The following is a 13,439-nucleotide window of genomic DNA, read 5'->3' on the forward strand; positions in this document are numbered from 1 at the left end:
AAATGCCCTCAACTTCTTGGAGACTCAAAAGCCAAATAATACACAAATTTGAGTCACAAAAATTAGCCACCAAGGGCTGGAAATCAAACAAACACTATACTACTAGCTTGTTTAGATTGCTATTTTTTTCCTTCAAAAAAATTTTATATTTTTCGTAAGCATATTTTTTAATTATTTTTTTCTCATATACATCAAATTCTTAAGACTTTTTTTTTATAAAAATTCAAAAAATAACAATCCAAACAGACTCTAAGAATAGCAGAATGATAGTAGCAGTAGTTTAGACAATTAAAAATCGTATGGATTAGGATTTTGACCCTCGTAAAACTTGGGGCATTTCGCACAAGTATTTGCAATATCCAACATTAATTCCTATAATTCATAAGACTATAACTTTGATCGATCTGGTTGTTTAAGAACCTAGAGAGTGATGAATTGGCTGTCATTGTAATTTCTTGGCTTACATCCAATTAAGCGAGATACATTAAACTCACCAAATGATCTATAATTTTTGTGAAAACTTTACATTAGTAGGTTGATGGTGCATAACTTTGATCGATCTGGTTGTTTAAGAACCTAGAGAGTGATGATTTGGCTGTTATTGTAATTCCTTAGCTTACATCCAATTAAGCGAGATACATTGAACTCACCGAGTGATCTATAATAGATACTTTCTTTGTGAAAACTTTAGATTAGTAGGTTGATGGTGTATAATTTTTGCATGAGCATGTAAATATAACAAAATAGTGGTCATTATTACTGCATCTCCTTTTTTTTTTTTTTTTTTTTTTTGTGTTCAACTGTAAATATATGTTGTTATTCTGGAGTTGTTGCTAGGTAAACACAAAAAACTACCATCTTAATTATTTCTTAACAAAAATTGACGCCTTTAAATCTTTCCATTTAAATGTATGATAAGATTAGTAGTCTAATATTATCCATTGTTTGATTCATTTTTATACATGAAATTAATCATCCGATGGAAATAATCTAATAGATAAATTAATCCGTGGTTTTATATATTAGCAATTTGATGGGATAAGTAAATGTCATGACATTTAATATTTGTTGAATTTCAGTAACATAAAAGAAATTACCAATATGAAATATCAAATGAATAACCCAAGAAATTATAGGTAGGATAATCTCAATAATCTCTATACAATTATACGTGTTTTGATTGCATATTATTTACATCTTATTTATACGAATTAATTTATTTATATTATCAACATATTTTTTTCAATCATTTTTTAAACTTATATATATCATGTCAAAAAAATAATATAATATTTTTTTTAAAAATTATTTCAAATAATCTCCAATCCGACGTAAACTGAAAGCCATCGTTAGCCATTTTATCCAAGAACCAGATGTGCCCGACAAACATCCGAGGACGAAATCTTAAAACTGCACATTAATACGGAAGCAGTCAATTCGGATTGTGATCAAACCGAGGCAACTTAAAACACCTCACTGCTGATTGAAAAGCAATAAAAGTACCACTACTGCTACTACTACAGTTGTAAACCAAGCACAACAGCATCGGAAGGAGAAAGAGAGGGAGAAAAAACCAGCTTGCCTATTGGTCTTCCATTTTCCAAGAAAACATCAAATTTAAGGCAGCAAGCTGGTGAAGTTGTTTTCTATTGCGGGGAGAGAAGAAGACGAGTGGGTTTTCTACTATCCTTAGTAGGAGGATATGGCACAGGACGATGTTAATTGCTGTGAGTCGGAGTTTTTTCTGTTCTTAGCAATAATTGTGGGATTGGTGCTATTTGCTGGGCTCATGGCTGGTCTCACCCTTGGCCTTATGTCACTGGGACTCGTCGACCTCGAAGTTCTTAGTAAATCTGGACGCCCCCAAGATCGTATCCACGCCTGTCTGTGTTTCTTCTATTCCTCTGCATCCTAGTGTCTGTGTGAACTAAATGGTGATGATGTTGTCGCTTTTACGGTTTTACAGCTGGATTAACACGAGATCCTTGATTTCAATTAAGGGCTTTTTTTTATAAAAAAAAATTAATAAAGATTAGAGCTTGCCCTTTTCTTTAATTGTTGTCGGCACTGTATATGTTTGTCTGTTGTGCGTGCTGACAAATAGTACTGGTGTCTCAGAATTTTGATTTCCTGAAGCATCAGGGTAGTATTATAGTAATGGAATGTGATGAAGTTAAACACTACTAGCTATAAACTTTTGAAAGAATTCATTGTTGTGCTTACATAAGTTTATGTTGATACTTTTGTTCTAGAGCAAAACAATATTGAAACCTAGACCGGACTTGTGCTTAAATAAAGTTAGGGGCAAATTGTTTGATCTATCAAAATAGTATTGGATTTGCTATGCTGTGTTTTGCATGATGATTGATTCACGATAAGGTCAAGGTATATGACGTGTATGTGTGGTTAGTAACTTAGTATCCCTATTGAAATCCATCTGTTTTGGCAGCTAAAATACTTCCAGTGGTAAAAAATCAACACCTATTGCTTTGTACTCTCTTGATCGGCAACTCTTTAGCTATGGAGGTTTGTAGAAGTTTTATTTGTTTGCTGACATTTTGTTCTCAAAGTTCCGATACTGACCACTCTTGTTCTTTTTTCCTCCCACAGTCTCTCCCTATTTTGTTGGACAAGCTTGTGCCTCCATGGGCAGCAATTCTAATATCTGTAACACTCATCCTCATGTTTGGAGAGGTTTTTTCCCTTATCAACAGAACTCTAGATCCTTGGTTCTTGACCATTTATGCTTGTGCGGGGATTATGTGATCTTTCTCATGCTAGTGTTATTTGTTGCAGATACTTCCTCAAGCAATCTGCACTCGTTATGGATTGACTGTTGGGGCAACAGTGGCACCCTTTGTCCATCTTCTTCTGTGGATATTCTTCCCTGTTGCTTATCCAATCAGTAAGGTACTCTTATCGTACCTCTAAACAGCTATTTCATTAGAGAAGAAATGTCATCTTTTTGTATGTGGAAACAAATTAAAAACCTAATAAGTTAGTCATTTCATCAAATGGCTATGATATCAGGTAACCGTGTTATTATTGCTCCGATTTAAATTTAATATCTTTTATCGATTTGATTCTAGGTACTGGACTGGATGTTGGGGAAAGGGCATGCTGCCCTTTTACGCAGAGCAGAGCTTAAAACATTTGTGGATTTTCATGAAAAAGAGGTATCCAATCAAAATTTATAGTTTGCCAAGTTCATTGGATCCATATGTTTACATTGACAGATGCATGTTATTGCGTCTATATGTGTCTGTTTGTCAAATGCATAATGTGACACAGTAGTCTCTGAATACTTTCTGATTTGAAGAGTTTTATGTTTTTTTTTTAAAAGAAAAACTTGGTTATTCTTCGGATTGATTCTCACCTACAATACCAATGTTCATATTCTCCCAAAAGGCTGGAAAAGGTGGTGATTTGACACATGATGAGACAACAATAATTGCTGGAGCGCTTGAATTGACTCAGAAGACCGCAAGAGATGCCATGACCCCCATATCAAAGGCATTTTCTCTTGATCTGGATGGAACACTCAATTTGTGCGTTTATTTCTTGCTTGTAAATTTGATTATTCTGTTTTTGAAGTGATGTTTGTTGTCTAATCTCTTCCTGTCCATGTGCAGGGAGACACTTAATGCTATAATGACTATGGGCCATAGTAGAGTTCCTGTTTATTACAAAGATCCGACTAATATTATTGGTCTTATATTGGTAATTATCTTTCTTAATGTCGGTGGTCTTATATTGGTAATTATTTTTCTTAATGTGGGTGGTCTCGTTAATGGATTGTTGATAATGCACATTTTCATGGGTGGCTTAGGCCTGTTACTGATGATTATCTTTTTTGCACTTGGTTGTATACCTAATATTTAGTATGCCAAGATTTATGAGCGAATTTCTGTATAATATATTCTTTAATTTCTACTATGTGCAGGTAAAAAATCTTTTAGCTGTTGACCCAGAAGATTCAGTTCCTTTGAGGAAAATGACAATCAGAAAAATTCCTCGGTAAGGATGACCTCAATCTCTCTTTGGCAGGCCCAATAAATCCCTGGTACTCCTGAATAGATTTTATGTGGCTGGTTAGAATGAGACCTTTTTTAGGTCATGCAGTTACACTGTTATAGTTAGGTCTCGACTCTGTAATCGTAGCTGCACATTTTCTGCAACAACACCAGATTGCAAAAGAAGCAGTTCTTGGTGTTAAACACCTTTAAGTAATTGAAGGCTTTCCTAGTTTCTATGCTAGTAAAGAGTTGGTGATATACATTTATTAGAGATCACCTTTGACAATTCTGATAGTGAAAGTCTTGGATACTGACCTTTGTAAATGTCAGTTAGGTCAAATCTGATTAATCTCCAGGAATAGCTCTAATCTTGATATATGGGTTTGATTCAGGTTCTAATTTGATTGCAATGACTTCTACTTCACTTGTTGTGGAGGTCAGATAGACTCTACCTGACAATTGACCAAGGGAAGAACTTAATTCCTAGTGTTTCTATCTCTCTTTACGCACTTGATCTTTTGACAAGCATTGCATGACTTGTTCTCTTAACACAAGTATGATAAATTCTTAATTGCTTATTTCTCCTATAGCATCACCTCTCTTGCTGTCTATATCATATTCCCTTGTTGTTATATGATATTTTGTTGGGGATGCCTTCTTTTTCATGCCAGTTAACATTTTAATTACTTGCATGCCTTTGTCATACTAATTTTTTCTTGGTTCTTTCTTGAGCATTAGTTGTATAAGATTCTTTGTGTAACTAAAAATTTATTGGTGCTTCCTCAGGGTTGCAGAAAACATGCCTCTATATGATATATTGAATGAGTTTCAGCAGGGCCACAGCCACATTGCCGTTGTGTATGAAGATCTCAACAAGACAAAAGGGACACCAAAGAAAACTAAAGGTTGAAACTTTGAGGCAGCTTCTTGCAACTTGTGGCAACATGTGATTTCCCCCCCTTAAGTTAAACTCTCACTTAAGTCCAAACTGTCAATGCTCTTTTTGCTTATGTTTTTTATGTTTTTTAAGCTTCCTTACTAGTGAAACCAAGTCAATCCTAACTTTTCACTTTTGTAGATTTTTGTTTTCCTTAGCCTCGTCTATTTTGACCAATTTTATGCTTTTGTGCTGTCTTTACGAATATGCTGTTTTCTGAGCGAACTATTTTTGAGAATATGACAGCTGGCTTGGCAAGTAATGGAATTTGATGTGTGAACCCAATTGCAGATCCTGACACTGCTGCAGTTAAATCCGACTCAGTTGATGCTTCCTTGAGCAAGGGAGGTGCAGATCAAGCGAAGAAGAAAAGTCCTCCTCCTACTCCTGCTTTTAAGAAGAGACACAGGGGTTGTTCATTTTGCATTTTGGATTTGGAAAATACCCCAATCCCTGAGTTCCCACCCAATCATGCGGTGCTAGGTGTAATCACCATGGAAGATGTCATCGAGGAGCTTCTTCAGGTACTTGAGATATCATATTTTTCTTTCTAGTCATTTTTTAACTTGAACTAGTGGCCATAGGTCTTTGTTGCTTACAAGGGCATGAAGAATTGATGGCTCTTTTTTTGTCTTCACTCTTCAGAACAATTCTTTTTAAAGTACATTTGGGCCTTTCAGTGGCTATGCACCCTTTATGAGTATTTAAAAGCTTAATGAATTGACCGATTGTTAGCTGCTTCTAAGACCTTGTGTACAAATCTTCATCACTTGCATATACCTTTTTGGCAGGAGGAGATATTGGATGAAACTGACGAGTATGTAAACATTCACAACAGGTAAGCACATATTTCCATTTGTTGGTTTATCACAGGCTTCATAGGTAAATCCTTGGGTAAATTGAATAAGATCATGCCAACTCCCACAAGATTTAGTCTTGGTTGTCTATGCCAAAAAGCCTTACAGCCTCTGTCAAAACACTGGCCCCTGCATCCCGCGAGAGGGTTAGGAGGATAATTTCTTCACAATGCCAGCGAAGAGGGGCCATTCATCCGGGAATTAAAATGCTTTAGTGTTAAACACAAGTAAAGCTCTTAGAAGAAAGTTGAGAACATAAACAAAACATATTAACTAAATGCTTTCTGTTGCAGGATTAAGATTAATATGAATGCGTCGCAGGAAAAGCTTCCCGAATTAAATGCTATAGAGTCTTCTCGTTCACATACTGCCTCAGAGGTTCCTGGTCCTCACAGCGATCAGCCGGTCTACGCCAGAACTTCACGATAACAGGCCCTCCAGTTGCCACACTGTACCACTGTTAAACTGTTCAAGGGAGCTTCGTTTAGCCGTTCTCATCGTTCACTGTACAATCGCTAGGCTTTCCGTCTGATGCTCCAAGGGATCAATTGTATCATATTCTTGTAACTTACAAACAAATGCTATACTTCTACTTCTGAAAAAAGCAATATATTTCATCATAGAAGTTTTATCAAATTTGGACATAAGAAGAATGCGAGCTGTGTATTCCACCGGCGCCCAGTTTACTTTTTCCCATATGTTGTGGAACACTACATATCTAGACAATGAATTAAGTCCTTGGGGTTGTGATAAGGATTTTCTTCTGTTACTGGTGAGTTAAAGATTTGTGGCTCGTCTTGGACTGTTTGTGTGTAGATGCTGATATATAGAACAACTAGATATGGCCATAGTTTCAGAATAGTCGGTTTTAATTTAAAAATCGATAAATTCGATTTTTTAGAAAGGTGAAACCAACCTGTCTTGTAGGAATGGTTACCGTTACTGTTCTTGAATTTTTTATTTCGATTTCTGTTTTGGTTGTCGTTATAAAATTGATTTTAAGAAAATATGACAATGAATGTAAATAAAAAAAAAAAAAGAACTTTATTGTATTATTATGTGCAAAGAAAGTGAAAATTTGATGTACATTTTATGAAAAAATAATCTCATTGTTGGATTAAATTAGATTGGTCTTGAATTTATATTAGTCATGGAATATAGACTTACTAATAGAATAGGACAATAGGTGGTGATTGGTTTAGGATTGGAACTACTGGTATTAGATGTTACCTATTAATATTGAATTCTAAATTGGTCAAATATTTTCTTAGTCTCGCTTTGATAGTCTTTTTTCTTTTTTGCACATAATTTGAGAAAAATTAGTTGACTTTATTGGAAAAGTAAATCTAATATACTATTTTTCTAAAACACCCTCACGTTAATATTAATAATATGACTAATCATGATACCTTTACATTAATTATAACAATAATTTTGATAGAAAGTTGTATTATTCAAGGCATAAATTAAAACAATTATTGAATAAGATGGGTTATATTTAGTGATAACAAAGTATATTAAATAACAATATTTTAGAGAAATTAAAAATTAACTATATTTTTTAATTAAAAAGTGAATTATAATTTAAAATAGATGAAAAAAGTGGAACGGAAGGAGTAAATTTAGGTAGCAAATATTTTTGTATACGATTTGAACGAGTTTTAAATTGTCTGTTCTAATTCAAAATTTTGGTAAACCTAAATTAAATCTTTAGTTTGGTTATAGTTCCTTTTCCGATTTCCAAAATTTGATTTTGATTCCGATTCAACAAATTATAGATACGGGTTCAAATCTTAACCGTGGCCACCCTAAGTACAACTTCATCCGATCATCCATCACATATGATATTATGCAACAACTCTCCCAAATCAATCTTAGTATGAGTTTAATTTTCCAGACAATCGAAAGAGAAAAACCATGACTGTAAAATTGTTTTGATTAAATATTTAAGTGCAGGCCAATGGCCTTTGACCATCTTTCCTCCTGCTGCCCAGAAACTCGCAAAGACAGCCCCCGATAACATTGGCAATTGCCAACACGATGTAATCTCGAAATTTATATGTTCTAGTATAAGAACATGGATAGATTTCCTTCTTTATTAACCATCTCCATAGATAATTAGAAATAAGTAATACAGTAGTACTATTATTAATGCTACTCCTAGATCCTAATTACGATACAACCCCGGGCATCTTGGGGGTTAATCTTAAGTTGCTTGCTTTGCATCACCAGATCGTTAGAATCTTTAATTAGATTCCCACTGCTAAAACTTGACCTGGGTTTCCTCTCGTTTCTTCGAATCCACTTCTTGATCTTCCTTTCCTTCTACACTTCTTTTTACAGTTAAAACTTCACTGTCTTCCACCTCTTAACCGTCCAGAAGTGTGCATTTCCATCGTTCTTGGGCTCCCAGATACTTTTCCCTATTTTATTTTACATTGGTTTAGATGATTGCTGGGGTTGCAGGTACTGATGTTAAAGACACAAAACATTTATGGCGATAGCAAAGTTTGGTCGGCTGGCAAAACGGTCTTATAAATCATATGGGTTCTGTGTGAAGTTAACTGCAGTAGTAATCTTGGGTCTTTGTTTTGTATTTGTTTGGTCTGTTTTTTCACCCTCCAAATTTTCTGTGACTTCCCAAAGAGAGACTTTTGATGATTTTGCTGAACCCGTGTCTGCAAATGGAAGAGTTACTGATTCTGGGGTTCATTTCAACAAGAACGAACTCAAGAATGGTAAAGAAAGTAGCTCAGAAAAGAAAGGTCAAATCTTGGAAGAAAAAGACAAGAAAAGGGTTAAAGGTTCTCCACCGTTGAAATCTGGGAATATGCATAAAGATCAGAAAAATGTACCAAAAGGGAAGAAACAAGGGGATAAAAGTACGAGGCATACCAAACAGGCTGGTGAGCAGAAAATTCCAGAAAAGGAGGGATCTGAGAGCGATGATTTGCAGGAAGAAAAGCAAGATGAGGATGTGAATGGCAGTGAAGAAGACACGGAAAATGGTGAGGCAAATTTCAATGAGGAGGGGGAAGTGGTCCAAGGGGATACTGATTTAGCTAATGCTTTGGATTTGGACGAGGAAGGAGTAGAGAAAGTCGAAGATGATAGCGGAGATTCAACAAATTCGAAAAAGAATAAGAAAAAAAAATTGGGGCCATTATTCGATCCCAAAGCACATTATTCTTGGAAATTATGTAGTACAAGAAGCAAGCATAACTACATTCCTTGTATTGACATTGAAAGTAGCAGTGGAAAACTGCAGAGCTATAGGCATCATGAAAGAAGCTGCCCCAAAACATCTGTTTTGTGTCTTGTCCCCCTTCCCCATGACGGTTATGGGACTCCAGTAAAATGGCCTGAGAGTAAAGTAAAGGTACGCAACCTCAGATTCTGATTGGCGGAAATTGTTTTGAGTTCTCTATTCTTCTGACTTGTAGTTGCAGATATTGTACAAGAATGTAGCACATCCAAAACTGGCTGCATTTGTCAAGTCACAGAATTGGGTAGTTGAAGCTGGAGAATATCTGGCTTTACCGGAAAATCAGTCAGCACTGAAGGGTGGAATTCAACATTATTTGGAATCCATTGAAGAGGTGAGTTTTTGGGCTTGGCTCTTACAACTGCTGGTATGTTTACGGTTTTCAGAAAGGTCTCTTGATTTCTAATGCATCAGCGGTTTTTGCCCAAGTCTTGAAACAAGCTATTAAACTGGCCTTCTCATGCTGGGGGAAACTCTTCTTATTCTTATATGAATATGTCATACAGCTACATATCTGATGATCAATCTGAGATGATTGTGACAAGGGTAATAATGATTTATTAAAATTTAAATGTACCAATAATTTTGGAAAATGTGTTATCCAAATAATAATATCATTCAGCAAGTGCTCATTCTGAATTGTGTTTGGTGTACATGTCTTCTTGTGTTGTGTGTCATTTTGCAATACCTAAGTCTTTAACATAGTACCGAGTACATTTTGAAAGCCAAGATTCCAACTCAATTGTTATGCAACATCTTTTTAGTATGCTATGTTAGTTTTCATCACCTCTATTTAAGTACTTTCTTTTAGCACAACATTAACTAAGTGCTTGATATGAAATTGAATTTGGCGGGACTGTGTAGATGGTGCCAGACATTGAATGGGGAAATAATATTCGTGTAGTGCTGGATGTTGGATGCACAGATTCAAGCTTTGTGGCTTCTCTACTTGAGAAGAATGTGTTGGCACTTACTCTAGGTTTGAAAGATGACTTAGTGGACCTACCACAGCTTGCCCTTGAGCGTGGTTTTCCAGCAGTAGTTAGCCCATTGGCAACACGGCGTCTTCCCTTTCCTAGTGGTGTTTTTGATGCACTTCATTGCAGCGAATGCAGCATATCATGGCATTCTAATGGTCTGTGTCCTCTTATCTTTGTTCTGTTCCTAGTTTCACCTGAGTTTCATTAGAAATTATAGTTGATATGTCAGAGGGTTTTATTTTCAGGGGGCAGGCTTCTTCTGGAGATGAATAGGATTTTGAGGCCTGGAGGATACTTCATCTTGTCAAGCAAACATGACAGCATTGAAATTGAAGAAGGTTCTCCCTTTTCGCTTTGAGAAAAAATTCTTTTTCTTTAAAGCAGCAGTTTGTTTTTCCATCATCAGCTATATTGAAGCAGCTGTTCCTCTCAAAAATTTTTGTTCTCTTCTTCTTTAGCTGTTCTTGCTTGTGTCATCAGAGCATTCGGATTGTTATACTTTTGTCTTCTTCATCTCCAGTTGCAATCTGCAAAATTCTGGGAATAGCTCAAGTAGAACCTTAAAAATCCTTGTTCAAAAGTATTTATTCAACTGGTTTGTTCGGACAGTGCATATAGTCATCGTTTTATGAACACCCAACTCTGGTCTCTGTCTTAGAATACGTAAGTAGTTCCTTTGAGTGGTGAAGTCCATGCAAAACTCCTGAGATTTAGTTAGAATATTATGATATGAAGTAAAACCTTTGTACAGAATAATGTATGGCTGTAAAAGGCAAAATGGTAGACTCCTTAAGAAGTTTAGCCAGTTCCTGACTGAATTTTGCGGAGTTTTGAAGAGGTAAAACTAGTTCCTCTGTGTGATCCCTTGCCTTTATGTTATATTCTTGCTCCATTCAATAACCAAAATTGTTTTTCTTCATGAAATAACATCTTATTGATGTCATTTATCCCTTTCTCTAGCCATGTCCAAACTTACAGCCTCTATTTGTTGGAATATCCTGGCTGATAAAAGTGATGAAGTCAGTGACATTGATGTTAAGATATATCAAAAGCCAGAATCAAATGACATATATGAATTGAGAAGGAAAAAGGTTCCACCTCTATGCAAGGAAAATGAGAATCCAGATGCTGCCTGGTAAGTTGGTTTTCACTCTTTATAGGATCCATATCTCATTTTCAAGTTCTAAGCGGGGATGATCTTTTGTCTTGTAAAGAACTTCTGTATATCATTTATGTCTGGTGTGTAGCACTGTCACCATCCTTAGATTTGGTTATTTTTTCTTTCTTTGAGGTGTGGTTACTTCCTTCCCTCATGTTATCAGGTTGCCAGAAGATGCAAAGACGGTAATGCTGGTGAAACACATGCACTCTTCAGCATAACAGTCTCTCTATGTTTTGATGTCCCTGTCACTTTTTATTCTTATGTTGCAAGTAGTTGAAACAAGAATTGTGAAGGAACCTTATTATATGGTTTTAAATTTTTGTATATTAGTCACTGCCGTAAAGATCATTTGGAGCTTTCACTTGAATGATACAGAGCATGCACTATTGTGCACTAAATCTGAAGTATACTTTGACAGCCTGTCCAAAATGGACGTGTTATCTATCTTGGTCATCTGAAGACATACCTAGCCAGTTTGGATTGTACATCTTGGTTTTGATAAACAACAAGATTAAGCACGATGTTCTACCTCACTTGTCAGTCACATGGATAATAGTAGTCTCTAAAAGATCTTGTGAGAATCTGGACAACTGCACATTTTGCTAACTTATTTATAATGTTTTCCACATTTTTGTGTACTAGGTATGCTTCAATAAAGAATTGCTTGCACTCCATTCCATCTTCCGTAGAAGAACGTGGGACCGAGTGGCCAGAGGGTTGGCCAAAGAGGCTTGAAACATTTCCGGACTGGATAAACAATCGAGAGAAATTGATTGCTGAAAGTGAGCACTGGAAAGCAATTGTAAACAACTCCTATCTAACCGGAATGGGCATCGACTGGTCCAGCATCCGGAATGTAATGGACATGAAAGCCATAAATGGAGGGTATGCCATCAGATTGCCCAGATAAGATTTCCTTTTCTTGAAATATGTTTTTCTTGGAATCTTGATGTGAAGAGGAAGGGGCCAGAGTTCCAAATAGTAAAATCTATTCCATAACTGTTTTTGTATCTCTATGTTCATCATCAACTTTAAAATGGTGGTTAAAACCAAGAACCAGAAGAGGTGCAGGACTCTGATTTCAATTCATGTTTACAGGTTTGCAGCTGCTCTTTCACAACAGAAGGTGTGGGTGATGAATGTAGTCCCTGTACATGCACCTGACACACTTCCCATAATCTATGAGCGTGGCCTTATCGGCATATATCATGACTGGTGCGAGTCTTTTGGAAGCTATCCAAGATCATATGATCTTCTGCATGCCGATCATCTCTTCTCAAGACTTAAAAACAGGTAGAAGGAATTTTTCTCCAGTCATTATGTTCTCATTGGCTATTGCTTTTATGTCGCAGACAAGTCATTGATTGCTGATCTTACAAGGTAAAGATTTTTTTGGGTTTTTTGTTTTGTTGCCTTTCTCACTCATTTATCTGGAACATAAGATGAAATTGTTATGCAGAAGCACAGATGTTTGAAAGCTCAACTCGCTTGCACTGCTTGTACGCGTGAGGAGGAAGAAAAAACTTACAAGAATAATTGGATAAAAAACTTCCAAGAATGCTTTAATGGAAATTCTAAGATTTTCTTTCTAGATTCTCTTAACCGTTGTTATTTGTTTGGAACATTTACTTCTTGATGGATGTGTGCGTTATTCCAAGATAATGTTCATTGCAGGTGTAAGCATCCTATAGTAGTAATTGTTGTTGAGATGGACCGCATGCTACGGCCTGGTGGTTGGGCGATCATACGCGATAAGGTAGAAATTCTTGATCCACTTGAGGGAATATTGAGGAGCTTGCACTGGGAGATTCGTTTGACATTTGGCAAGGATAGGGAGGGTATTCTATGTGCACAGAAGACCGGGTGGCGACCGTGAAGGTATTATTGGTTGTATTGACTATATTGTCAGTTTTGGACTGCTATCCTCCCCTCCAAGCTTGGTAGCTGAGAATTGCTTGATGAAGACTCGCATGAAAAGAAAGGCTGTTATCTCAGCGATTTCTGTTGAAGATGTACATACCTTGTCTATTCATCATCCAGCTGCAAACAGAATCAATGTTGTTGTGACATCTAATGAAAAGGAAAGATGGTTTGTACAGTGACTACATTCAGCTGTATTCATTGAGATGTACTGCAACAACACACATCAGTTTATATGAAAAATTTTCTTTTCACGTTTCAAATTTGTGTACTTTGTGCCTAATCTAAACGTTGTGTTACAG

General features: G+C 36.1%; 2 protein-coding genes across 8 annotated transcripts; both read left to right on the forward strand.

The window, feature by feature from the left end:
- Positions 1 to 1,342: 1,342 nt before the first annotated feature.
- LOC113712283 (DUF21 domain-containing protein At1g47330-like) lies at positions 1,343 to 6,563 on the forward strand. Of its 4 annotated transcripts, none has more exons than XM_072067357.1 (12): positions 1,345 to 1,883; positions 2,450 to 2,526; positions 2,611 to 2,694; positions 2,797 to 2,910; positions 3,090 to 3,176; positions 3,409 to 3,548; positions 3,633 to 3,720; positions 3,944 to 4,017; positions 4,803 to 4,921; positions 5,245 to 5,477; positions 5,745 to 5,791; positions 6,104 to 6,563. In XM_072067357.1, exons 1-12 carry the CDS (start codon positions 1,703 to 1,705, stop codon positions 6,237 to 6,239), a joined length of 1,380 nt encoding a protein of 459 aa, XP_071923458.1. In that variant the 5' UTR covers positions 1,345 to 1,702; the 3' UTR covers positions 6,240 to 6,563. The 4 variants fall into 4 exon arrangements, with proteins under 4 accessions (XP_071923460.1, XP_071923461.1, XP_071923458.1 ...); XM_072067358.1 differs by having other exon boundaries at positions 1,740 to 1,934; XM_072067359.1 differs by lacking the exons at positions 5,745 to 5,791; positions 6,104 to 6,563 and having other exon boundaries at positions 1,343 to 1,883; positions 4,803 to 4,962; positions 5,245 to 5,395.
- A 1,485-nt stretch (positions 6,564 to 8,048) lies between these two features.
- Positions 8,049 to 13,400, forward strand: LOC113712559 (probable methyltransferase PMT28). 4 transcript variants are annotated; one of them, XM_072067919.1, is made up of 8 exons: positions 8,049 to 9,189; positions 9,260 to 9,409; positions 9,940 to 10,210; positions 10,301 to 10,393; positions 11,016 to 11,190; positions 11,860 to 12,102; positions 12,316 to 12,510; positions 12,892 to 13,400. In XM_072067919.1, the coding sequence occupies exons 1-8, from the start codon at positions 8,305 to 8,307 to the stop codon at positions 13,091 to 13,093; spliced, it is 2,214 nt and encodes a 737-aa protein (XP_071924020.1). In that variant the 5' UTR covers positions 8,049 to 8,304; the 3' UTR covers positions 13,094 to 13,400. The 4 variants fall into 4 exon arrangements, 2 of the variants coding, with proteins under 2 accessions (XP_071924020.1, XP_071924019.1); XR_011822037.1 differs by having other exon boundaries at positions 8,167 to 9,189; positions 9,254 to 9,409; positions 12,316 to 12,597; positions 12,892 to 13,044; XR_011822038.1 differs by lacking the exon at positions 12,892 to 13,400 and adding an exon at positions 12,677 to 12,812 and having other exon boundaries at positions 8,167 to 9,189; positions 9,254 to 9,409; positions 12,316 to 12,597.
- The last annotated feature ends 39 nt before the right edge of the window (positions 13,401 to 13,439 follow it).

This window comes from Coffea arabica, chromosome 10e (genome assembly GCF_036785885.1).
Source record: "Coffea arabica cultivar ET-39 chromosome 10e, Coffea Arabica ET-39 HiFi, whole genome shotgun sequence".
Lineage (NCBI taxonomy): Eukaryota > Viridiplantae > Streptophyta > Magnoliopsida > Gentianales > Rubiaceae > Coffea > Coffea arabica.